Genomic DNA, 12,461 nt, shown 5'->3' with positions numbered 1-12,461 from the left:
AGTTTCTCTGCTAGCAGTAGAACCTGTTTTCTCACAGTAAATGGGAACAATTAGACCTTTCATTATCATCCAATTCAACCAAATTCAAGCAGGCAACTTCTCAAGAGTTTAAAGTCAGGATCCAACATCTTAACTACATTTCCAATCTAATGGGATGCCAGGACCAAAGCTACTTTTGAAAGGGAATCAAAAACTTTGCCCCTGGTCTATTATATTTTCTAGCACTTCAGTAAATTTGAACATGTATGTATGATGAATCGTCAATTGAGAAGTAACTGGTGTTCGGAAGTAATGTTGGATCATCCAGAGTATCATTTCATGATACCTTAAAACACTGTAATGGTCTAAAATACAGTAATAGGGGCACCTGGGTGGCTCAGTGGGTTAAGCCGCTGCCTTCGGCTCAGGTCATGATCTCAGGGTCCTGGGATCGAGTCCCGCATCGGGCTCTCTGCTCAGCAGGGAGCCTGCTTCCTTCTCTCTCTCTGCCTGCCTCTCAGTGTATTTGTGATTTCTCTCTGTCAAATAAATAAATAAAATCTTTTAAAAAAAAATAAATAAATAAATAAAATAAAATACAGTAATAGTCTAAAATAATTGGACATGCCCCCCCCAAAGGTTTTAGGTTTGCTTTGAGTTCTTATTTAAATTCTAGTTAGTTAACATATAGGGTAATATTGGTTTCAAGAGTAGGATCTAGTGATTCATCACTTCCATCTAACACCCAGTGCCCATCACAATAAATGCTCTCCTTAAAGCCTATCACCCAACTAGCTCATTCCTTGCCCACTCCCCTCTATCATTTAGTGGACTTTGAAACTACTCACCTATCAGATGTTTACTTAAAAAGTGGATTCTCCTTTCATTTTAGTTTTATGAAGGTATGCTAATACTCTTTTCTCATTTTGAATTCTAGACAATTAATTCAATTCACCATGCACAGTGCACAAAGCAAACACGCAACCATAAAAATGCCTAAAATGAAGCGATCATTTGATCAAAATGGTTCTAGCTTCTACTTTACATATAGCAAAGATGCTCCTTTCTAGGATTTGTTTGAGGTTTAAAACTTTATTTTCAAGAATTTTGACAGGGCTTTAAAATCAAGATTCTTTTTTTTTTTAAGATTTTATTTATTTATTTGACAGGGAGAGAGAGAGAGCATAAGCAGGCAAAGTGGCAGAGCAGAGGGAGAGAGAGAGAAGCAGGCTTCCTGCCAAGCAAGGAGCCCGATGTAGCATTTGATCCCAGGACCCTGGGATCCAGACCTGAGCCGAAGGCAACCGCTTAACCGACTGAGCCACACAGGCATTCCTAAAATCAAGTTTCTTTACATATTTCAGTAAATAAGAGTCTCTGATTAGGTTGCAAGAATAAAATTCAAATACTGAATTAAATGCATAGCTAATAATATAGAAAAATCTCAAGATATTTTATTTTAGTTATGCAGAATTGTGATTATTTAACGGTGTTTTGGAATAGCTCAGACATAGCTATATTTCCCCAAATGCATGATTTTGTGGAATATTAACAGATGTTTCAGGAGAAAAGTATTGAAAAAATGAACGAAGTTTGGGAAAGGCTAACTGCTGGATCTTTTTTTATCTCTATCCCTAAATGTCAGTGCCCATTAGCACACAGAAGTCTGTGATACCCTTCAGGAAGTGCACATTCATACAATCCAGTAAAATACATGCATTTAACTTCATTTAGTTTAGCATTTTTCAAGCTTCTTTGAGCCCAGAAAGTTTCCTCTGGAGAATCCTAAATCGCACAGTGTTCAGCGAATCTCCTCCATTTCAAAGATAATGACATTAAGTTTCTTACATATTACATTCATTATTTTGTTAAAAAGTAATAATACATATTGCTGGTTGGCAGTTTTAGAAAAGAATTTCAGGCTAGTAAATAATCTTTGTAGTAACTATTCTAATAGATTATATAAAAATGTGCTATTTTACCTCTTGTTGGGAATTTTTTAAAGCACTTTAAAATTAACAGCTGGGTGCATGTGTCCTGTATCCTATTTTATATAATCATATAGGTTTGTGCTTTGAAATTCACAACTATTCTAGTGTTTTAAGTACAAAGATTATTATTATTTACCCTAACATTAATGTTTATGCTTTGGGAAAGCAAAGGCAGAGATTCAGATAACACCAAATGCCTATTTAAACATCTAAAATTGTAAAGACACTTCGAAATTCAGACATTTTAGAAATGGAGAATATTCAGTACCTCTGTATATAAATAATATAAGGCATATTTTTAATTTTACAAACGTGCTTTCATAAGGATTAAAAACGTATACAGCATACCAACATTCATATAATCATGGGAAAATGCCCTCAAATTTCCTAAAATTAATATTGGTAAATTTAGCAAGTGTGACAAATTTATTTATCTTAGTTAATGTAGTCACTTTTGCCTTTTGTCTCCTAAATATAAAAGGGGAATTAATCACAAGTTTTTCAGGGGCAGAAGAGACTAAGTTCTCATTCATTTATGCTTTTTTATGTCTATGTCCAAATGACTATGGCATATGAATTACGTCTGACATTGACTTCAGGTTACAAAATAAGAACTTGAAAACACCTCTATTGTTGACTTTGTTAAGGTTTGGTTTTTAACATTAATTTTTTTTCCTAATGTACAATCACATGAAATATTTGCACAGAGTTTCATTTCTCAATCTACACTTTCAGAGGATTTCTCTATTCTCTCATCCACTTACTTACTTATTTTTCTTTTTGATCTGAAATATTGAGTTTAATCTTTTAGGTACTGAGTCTTCTGAAGCTTACTCATCAGTTTAAAGCATTTTGTGTTTTCTTTTCTTCTTTTTCAGCTTTCTCTTTTTGCAGGATACTCAGGACAAAATCCTTTTCTTCTTGACTTTTTATTCCCATTTCTTGTTTCAGATGAAGAGGAAGCCTCCCCACCTAGCGCCCTGCCTCCAGGTTAGGACAATTCCAACATCTTACCCCACATTATAATTATTGTTAATTGACAGTAAAGAAAAAGGAAAGGCAGAGAACCTTGATGAGACAGTGTGTAGAACAGGGGCACGACGTTTTGCCCCTGTCAGCCCAGGAGGGATACTTTGGTTTTAATGGTGATCTTTTATATATTTTTTAAAGATTTTATTTATTTATTTGACACACACACAGAGATCACAAGTAGGGAGAGAGGCAGGCAGAGAGAGAAGGGGAAGTAGGCTCCCTGCTGAGCAGAGAGCCCGATGTGGGGCTTGATCCCAGAACCCTGAGATCATGACCTGAGCCGAAGGCAGAGGCTTAACCCACTGAGCCATCCAGGCACCCCTATTTTTTTTTAAACAAAAGGAGAATTTCTTTGTGAAATAAATAAGATTAGTAAATCTTGGATATAAATTTTAGGGACAAAATGTTTGATCTATTTCCAGCTGTATGCCCTTATCCTCTGTTCTTTAGATATTTGCGTTATTTTATTTTATTATTGTTTCTTAAATAAGACACACACTTTTTATAGATGCTTTCATAGTTGAAGGTCTACTGATTTTCAACCCAAGCTGACTCTAGTTCTTTCTCCCCATCATGAGGAGAGACAGGGTTTGGGGGAATCCAAGAAGGTTGAAGTCAGCTCTCCATTTTCACTTCTTGCCCTTGTATCATCCAAATCACGCTTTCCTTTCAGGTTTGGGTAGTCGGGCCCTGGAAAGAAAAGATTCAGGTGAGCACTCGCCTGGAGTAAGGCGACCGGACGCCATGCTAATATAGTCACTAATGACCTCATCTCTTGAAGCGGTTTTGATTCTAATCTTTGTTTTATTCAGTTTGTAGCTTTTTTTTTTTTTTAGCAATTTTTCATTATGTACCCTCTTACAAGAAAACTAATTTATTGAGAAATAATTAATTTTGCATGACACACACACAAATACAGTAACTTAACCACATATACCACAGATTTGTGGTCATTATAGCTGACATTTTTAACATTTAGCAAATGCACAGAGATGAAGAAACTGAAAATCTCCATTTGGGGGATCTGCTTAAGTTAGAGAATAATTCACATTTCCATAGAACTTTATTACATTTTATAAAAGCCTCCATATGCACCGTGTCAGCAATCACTACAATTCATTCTACAAATTCATTCTGAGGACATACTACAATTCTACTGTGGGCCTCATGGACCAGGCACTTTTGTAGGTACTTGTAGGTATAAAAAAGGAAAAAAAAAAAAAAACAAGTTCCTGCCCTCATATTACAAATATGAGTGGCCACAATTCATTATTACTATGAATTTCACAGACATACACATACCCCACCCCACCCCCCTACATAATCATGTGACTACATTGCGTAACTTCATTGTGAAAGTTGACATCACTTCATGATGATCTCCATGAATAGCATGATCGATACATGAAAACTAAAATAACTAAATATTTTTCCTTCTTTTCAAGAAACATTAACAGAGTTGGCACCCATGCATTTTTTTTTCCCCAGTTACTAAGTGGCTGAAACTGAACTTCTCTACATTTAGCTCGTGGAGACAGAGGGAATGTCTTCAGTTCTCTCCCCTGCCCTCCTCACTGGAGTGGACTGCTGATTCACACCAGCTAAGCACCTGGAGTGCAACCCAGAAAATGAAAATAAACTTCACTTTCAGCTTCTCGGTCTTCATGGGAAAGCCTCAAAGAATTGATTTTTTTTTTTCTTTTTCTGCTTCTCTTGCTTCTAGTATTCTTGAAATTTGTGCCTGCTGGTCATGATCCCTTACTTAATCGTCCAACTATGGTCTCATCTATACAACCCTAATGGAATTATCTAATCCTATAGCAGCAAGGAATCTAGGAATACCAGGCCAGGTTTGGCTGCTTGATCTTTCCCAGTTGACTAGCAAACTGACCTATCCCTTTAGTTTTTTCCAGTTCTGTTATATGGGTGTGGCACACTGTAGTCATTCACCTAATATGACGTGGTACTGCCTCAATACACAGTATACTTCCCACCTTGTCTATCTGTTAGGAGACAGAATGGAGAAACAAACCATGGCTGCCAACAAACACAGAGTAACAATGTACCTGAAAAGTTTTACTATTTCTAGGAATACAAAATGTTCTTTACCCTCTCATGAAAGAGGCATCCCTGTAAGAATGAGAATCTGTCACTCTCTCCGGATGGCTGCAGGGGAGAGGGATGGAGAGAATGATGTTATATTTATCCAGGTCTATTAGACAAAGAAAAGCCTCGGCGTTGACAAGAACAAGAAACCCAGGTAAGTCTGCCTGAGAAGAACTTGGTCCTGAAATGATCCTTTTCTTCCTTTCTGCTCATTAGAATGGTCTCTAGGTGAATCACCTGCTGGGGAGGAACAAGACAAGCAGAATGCCAATTCCCAGATGTCCACTCTGTTCGTGGAAAAGCCTCAGACAGGATCAGTGAAAGTTGGTGAGCGCCAAGCATGAAGTCTTGCTTTTCTCTTTAAATGGAAGTGAAATTCACATTGCATGCACTTTACCTTTAAAGTGAACAAATGACCGGTGGTTATCAGTGTTGTATAATCGCCACCTCTAGTTTCCAAATAGTTTCATCATCCTGAACAGAAACCATGTACCCCACCAAGCCATTACTCCCTATTCTTCCTCCCTCTCTCCTCCCTCCCAACCACTAATCTGCTTTGTGTCTATGGATTCGTCTATTCTGTATATTTAGTATAAATGGAACCACACAATATACGACATTTGGCGTCCAGCTCCTTTCCCTTAGCATAATGTTTTCAAGGTTCCTTAAAGCTGTAGCATGAATTGGTACCTCATTCCTTTTTATGGATGAATACTATTCCTTTGTATTTATATATTAAATCCTGCTTTTTATAGCCTGAAAAGAAGAGTGACAGCTATCATTTCATAGTAGTTGAGTGCCTGGACCCTGGAGCCAGATTGGGTTCAAATCAATCACCCCATCTGTAAAATGGGAGTACTACTTGTGAAGTACAATGAGCAGCATCTGGCATACCTTAAAGCTCTGAGCCAGTGTTTTCTGCCATTATGACATGCTCCTTCCATAAGATGATTACAAATCTGCATACACGTTGTATGATAGGGTGTAGTATCTCAGAGGAAACTAGTGGGACAGGGGGCTCAACTTTGGAGAGATTCATTCAAAAAATATTGGTTACACCACCTGTTTTAGGCACTGTGCTGAGCACTGAGTATAACATGTGAACATTCAGAACTCACAGTCATAATGGGAGGAACATACAACAAGAATTACAGGTAATGACAAAAGCCAAGTGCCATGATGGAAAAAAACAGTATGGTAAGCTAGAGAGGATTTGGGGGTTCAGGAATTTTGGTGAAATAAATTTTTTAAAAATTATTTATTTATTTATCTGATAGAGAGAGAGAGAGAGCACAAGCAGAGGGAGCAGCAGAGGGAGGAGAGGCAGGTTCCCCACTGAGCAGGGAGCCTGATGTGGGGCTTGATCCCCGGACCCTGGTATCATGACCTGAGCCAAAGGCAGATGCTTACCCAACTGAGCCACCCAGGTACCCTGCAAAATAAATTTTTATAAGGAATATATTGTGATCACAACAAATGAGCACAAAACTGACTATATTCTAAAATTACTGCTTTTAGATCTATAATACAGAAGCATACTGCAGGTATATGGGAATATTTGTTCCCTTGTGTTTCTGGAAGATGCCAAAGTGCTGGGCTAGAGTTTTGATGACCTTAGGGTCCATCAGTCAATACAAACAGATAGGCAGGTTGATTTAAAAAATATTAGTTTCATTTAGTCATAGTTGGTCATGTAAGTCCAGACTTCCCATCATCATACCTAATAAGAAGAATAGAAAAAAGGCCATACATTTATAAGGCTTTCTATTTTTATTTCATGTATATATGATAAAGCTAAGCAGAAACTATTCCCACCGATTAACCCATTTCTCCTTTTCTTTCTCCTAAACCTCAAAAACAGAACAAGTTGGAGTATCCTAAGGACTCCTAGAGCATGTGTAAAAAATTCAGGGCACAACTCCAGGGGCACCAGTCACATCATAGTCTCTACAGTGCAATCCTCTATAACTCCTTCCCAAAACAAATAGCAATTTTTAAGCCTCAGTCTGAATCACTTGTGCTTTTTCTAGGTGGAAATATCACCTTTATAGCTAAAGTCAAGGCTGAAGATCTTCTTAGAAAACCCACCATCAAATGGTTCAAAGGGAAATGGATGGACCTGGCCAGCAAAGCTGGGAAGCACCTCCAGCTGAAGGAAACCTTCGAAAGGCAAACTCGGGTATGGCTCTTAACTCCTGGCACAGGGGCTTGGCTAAGTCGTTCCTTCCGTGTGGAGAGAAGGTCATTTTCAAGTTCAGCTTTGAGAAATTTCAGTTCCAGAGAATTTCTCTAGAGTTATCATTCCTGGGGTCTGCACTCAAGCATGGTTGCCCTGTTGTGCCCTGGGGCTGGGAATCACACTGACCCATCCTGTGTTGAGAACGCTGGGCTGGAATGCCCAGATACAGACACAGCTTTAAGCCAATGCTGAGGAATTTCGTAAATCATCAAAATGTGATAGCTTCTTTCTGTTGACACGGTGGGTCTGAAATATGCCTGATGCATTTCCCTGCAGATATACACATTCGAGATGCAGATCATCAAGGCCAAAGAGAACTATGCAGGAAACTACAGGTGTGAGGTCAGCTATAAGGATAAGTTTGACAGCTGCACATTCGATCTTGAAGTACACGGTAAGAGTCTTCTTATCTGGATAGCTGTGGGTTTTTTTCATGGTGTGTGAGGGGATAGGAGAGAAGAAAGTCATTTAATATTATGAGGTTGCCTGGGTGGCTCAGTGGGTTAAGAACTAATGTCAGATGGGGAAGTTATCCATCCATATGTGCTGTATACTGTCCAGAGTGAGTTTAACAGGAATAAATGTAAAGGTGTACATGTAGATTGGGGTGAATAAAACCACTTCGATAAGTAAACAAAGAGAACGTTGACTTGGCAGCAAAGATCATAAACTTAAGGTGAATCCCAAATGTGATAAAGCTACAAGAAGCAAAGCTGGTATGCTTTAATACTGGGCTAATATAAGTGGTATAGGACCTAGGTTTAGGAAATAACACTACTCTCTGCAACATGTTAGTTGCTCCACATTTGGAGTAATGTCTTTGGCCATGGTCACCACACATCTGCCTGGCTCTCTTATAGAGTATGGTACCCAGGAGGATGAAGAACTCAGAAACAACATCCTAGTCACCTGAATGTAGTGTGAGGGAGGCCAGGCCTAGACAACGCATAAATAGGGGAAGTGCTATCACACAAAAGTGTTTCAGACAAATTAGAATCTAAAGGTAGGAATTAGGAGGAAGTGAATTTTTTGTCTTCACTTTAGCATGAGCTTTCTATTTAAAGCTCTGTAAATAGCCTGACAAAGGTATGAGAGGCCCATCTCAAGAAATCTGAAATAAAGCCTGGGTGATCATGGAGGTGCTGTAGAGATTTCTGTATTGAGTGGGAATCTGGTGCTGAGTGATGCCTTTTCAACCTGGCATTTCTGAGAATCACCTGAAGGGCTTTTGAAGAATATTGATTTCTTGGTGCCCATCCCTGATCTAGTGAATCAAAATCTCCAACAAGGAGATCAAGAAGCTGATTTTTTTTTTAAGTTCTTCAGGTGATTCTAGTGTGAAGGCAGGTGGAATGACAACTGGATCTGGTAATTCCGGCAGTCCCCACATTGATTCTGTGTGAAGGAGAATGAGGTATGAGACCTCAGTGGCTCAGCCATCCAGGAGGAGAGCCACCCCCACGCCCCCTTCACCTGGTGTTCCTTCCATCTGAAGAATCCCCACAGCTTGGAAAGGAACTGAGCACAAAATTGCCTACTTAATGGGTATTTATTTTATTGTTTTCTTTCCTTTCAAAGAATCTACCGGGACTACTCCAAACATTGACATCAGATCTGCTTTCAAGAGAAGGTAACTTCAAAAGGGGAATTTAGGTAGCTTCTGTATAATGAGCAAGTGGAGGGTTTTCAAAGCACACATTCCCTTCCTCCACATTCTGTATTCCAGAGAGAGCATCTCTTCGCTGTAGTCAAACATACTGTGTACCCAAAGGTCAGTGTTCTAGAAAAGCCATAGGTTTAATGTAAAAACTGATCATTTTTTAGAATATTCTCGTCATAGTGAAGCTCCCATTTTTCCAGGTTTCACAGTTGCCTTATAAAAACATACTCTTATGTCTTCACATGTGGCTTCTTCCTTAATTGCATGATTTTCAACCAGATGGCCAAGAAAGGTATATAATAATAAAGCATCAGTTAAGTAATGTCAGAAAACTTTCATTTATATTGTTTTTCATCTAGAAATTACTTATGGAGCTATTTAGTCATGTGTCCAGAAAACTGCAATTAAGTAGCTACTTACTGAAGTTAGCCCTATTTAAATACCGGATTGCTAAACGAAAGACCACGGAGTCTGACAGAACAAAGAACACTGTAGAAAGATAAAACCTGTTTGGTTTATTTTGCAGTTGCCAACGCCGAAAAATTAGGGGTGGGTGGGGAAAAGGAAGAAAAATGAAAAAAAAAAAAAAAAGTTCCAGGCTATTAGAAATGTAACTAGCCCCTTCCTGACATTATTTTACTCTCTGCACTTAATTTTTCTATACTATGAGTTCATCAATGAGAGCAGATATTTTGTTCTTCTGAAGACTGAATCTACTTAGTTTTGTTGAGTAAGGAAAGTCATCCCAAACTATTATAAAGCAATGATTTAGTGTGTTAATAAAAGGCATATTTCTCTCCTAAATTATGAACAAATGAAAATTTTAATTGCTTAAAAATATATTTAATATCACCTGATCAATCAATGGGTATTTTTTTAAGTCATAACCTTAATTCCTATTACTTTCCTTCACCCCATGTTCAACAAATGCAAAGGGTCCAAAAGTATCTTCATCCCATGTATGAGCATATTCTAAGAGAATGGGATGTAGTCTACTAAGTTTTGTGGTTTAAGAGAATAGAAATGGGTTTATTTCAAAAGCTCTAAATACCTACTATTAAAGAAATTTTGAAAACACATTACTTGACTTTAATTCTTATAACTTACGTGTTATACACACTGTTTTTAAACCCACAGACTCTTTTCTTAGAAACCATAACTAACATTTGTTAAAGAGCAGGAAACAAAATCTTCATTAAAAAATTAAACATGTAAGTAAATACGTAGTGCCATTTAAATGTCAGCTCCATAGCTTCTATTTAGAGTTTATATGAAATCATGAAGGTCAATGCATGCCTAATTTAAGATGCATTTCTCAGTAGGAAAGCACTCCTAGTAAAGGGTTCATCAATAATTCAAAAACAAATTTTTGAAAAATACATTTTAAAAGGTATAAATATTAACAAGAGAGTGAAAATCTTACAATGATATCCCTTTAAAACAGAAAGGAATGCATCTCGTGAAAAGCTCTGCACTAGCTCCATTTTTATGTTTTGTTGGTATCACATTATCTGATTCAACTATTGATGGACACAAAGAAGTTACCTTTGAATATAAGCTTTGTACTTATATATTTGACATTGGTATACTTCGTCCTCCAAGCCAATCTCTGACCCAAATAACAGAGGTCAGCAAAAGTCCTTTGCTTTTTACATAGGTATGTTTCTAAAAACCCCAACTTGGAAAAACAAAGTACTTTGTGTTGCTTGGCTTAAGCGCATTTGTGTTACTCTGCTTTAACACAAATCCAAGCAGTTTCATAAAAGCAATCTTCAAAAATATGTCTTCTGAAATCGTAGAGTAACACAAGCTTCTCATGTTTACTTTTCCACAAGTACATACTCCAAAACTTAAAATGTCACTTGTGTGAAAAGAAAGAGTTTGTGTTGATTTAGTCCCATGACTTGTGTGCTGGTACGAAATGGCATATACGTTATATGTAGAGTGTTTGGGGGAAACTGTGTGTATATGTCTTCGTATTAAACCTAGATTTGCTTTTCTTTTGTTAATGACAGTGGAGAAGGTCAAGAGGATGCAGGGGAACTTGACTTTAGTGGTCTCCTGAAACGTAGGTGAGAACCCAGCGATGGAGTGAGGCGTTGTGGCCTGGAAATCTTTTAGACACCCACTCAGAGAAGTCAAGTTTAAAGTGGATGTTTTTCAAAGAATTTCTCATTTCCTAAAATGTGTTTTGCTTATGGAATATAACACAGAGTCAACTAAGAAAGAGACAGAGAAATCAGTGCATACTAATCTGCTAAAGATTTCAGCTGATGCTTTTTAACCTTCTTTTTAAATCTTTTTTAAATCTTTCTTAGTTGGGGATGAGGAGATCTGAAAACTGAAGCAGAAGACCCAAATACCTAGAAGTCTCTGATTTCTTTGATGATTTCTCTCATTTCCATCATGATTCCTTGTCATGATCAAATAAATAAAACCTCTATTCCCCGCCTTTGATATTTTACCAAAAAATCAATTTCACAATTTTGGTAAAAGTCTCTGCAGGTATATGTATGTGTGTGTGCGTGCACATAAAATATATATATATATATATATATATATATATACATATATATGTTTATATATATCTCAGATCTACTTTAAAATGGTATTTATAATTAACTGTATTCCATCAAATCTAAGACACAATTCATTTGAATATATACCTGTATTTCATAAATTATTAAGCAATGAAAAAATTGCCCCAAAGAGTTTATTATGACACACTATTGATTATAAGATACATCCTTATTTAAGATGTTTAAAATGTCAAAAGATATGCATTTTAGAAGAGATAAAATACAGGAGTAAAATGGAAATAAATATTTAGTATTATCATTCACACTCCCTTAACATTGTTCTCTTACAATAAAATTTATAGATTTAATGGTGGATATTCAATACATAATCATCTTACAGGATTTCTGCCCATATATGCATATAATCATATATATGTGTTATATGTAAAGCTATGCATATCCAGATATTTACTATAGGGCAACAAAAAGAACTTGATTTTTGCTAGGATTTTATTTAAATATGAAATTTGTGCATAAATAATAAAACTATGATTCTAAATTAATAATATATAATATTGATATTCGTTTTCATTTAGCTTTTCAGGTTCACTTTTTATTACTTTTAGTGCTTTCTATAGTTACTAAAGAAACCTAAGTATATATGCTTCACAACAAATCACAAATTGTAATAAACTGGACTCTATTTAGTTTAGTTGGATGGCTTTATCCATCTCAGTTTGGACGGCTTAATCATTCTCAGTTTAGTTGGATGGCTTTATCCAAGTCCCTGTGAATGAAAAATTCAGTTGAAAACAGAAATATTAACAGGTGCAATTTATTAATTACCAATGAATATTAGCCAATCAAGAGACCTTGGCAGTATAAAATACATCTTTCCCTCTTTAGATACTTCAAATAATCATTAGTCTAAATAA

At 36.7% G+C, this 12,461-nt stretch overlaps 1 protein-coding gene across 1 annotated transcript in view; it reads left to right on the top strand.

Moving 5' to 3' along the window:
* Window positions 1-1,201: 1,201 nt before the first annotated feature.
* The window catches only part of MYBPC1 (myosin binding protein C1), a gene marked incomplete at its 5' end in the record, with an annotated part of 60,615 nt that continues 49,355 nt past the window's right edge, over window positions 1,202-12,461 (top strand). Inside the window, 8 exons of the mRNA XM_059404642.1 lie at window positions 1,202-1,234; window positions 2,930-2,960; window positions 3,676-3,711; window positions 5,325-5,435; window positions 7,139-7,287; window positions 7,624-7,741; window positions 8,926-8,977; window positions 11,023-11,079. Coding sequence (XP_059260625.1) covers window positions 1,202-1,234; window positions 2,930-2,960; window positions 3,676-3,711; window positions 5,325-5,435; window positions 7,139-7,287; window positions 7,624-7,741; window positions 8,926-8,977; window positions 11,023-11,079 — 587 coding nt within the window. The remainder of the gene's footprint in view (window positions 1,235-2,929; window positions 2,961-3,675; window positions 3,712-5,324; window positions 5,436-7,138; window positions 7,288-7,623; window positions 7,742-8,925; window positions 8,978-11,022; window positions 11,080-12,461) is intronic.

This window comes from Mustela nigripes, chromosome 6 (assembly GCF_022355385.1).
Source record: "Mustela nigripes isolate SB6536 chromosome 6, MUSNIG.SB6536, whole genome shotgun sequence".
Lineage (NCBI taxonomy): Eukaryota > Metazoa > Chordata > Mammalia > Carnivora > Mustelidae > Mustela > Mustela nigripes.
Note: the sequence above shows the minus strand (reverse complement) of the source record. Positions and strands in the feature narration are given on the sequence as shown.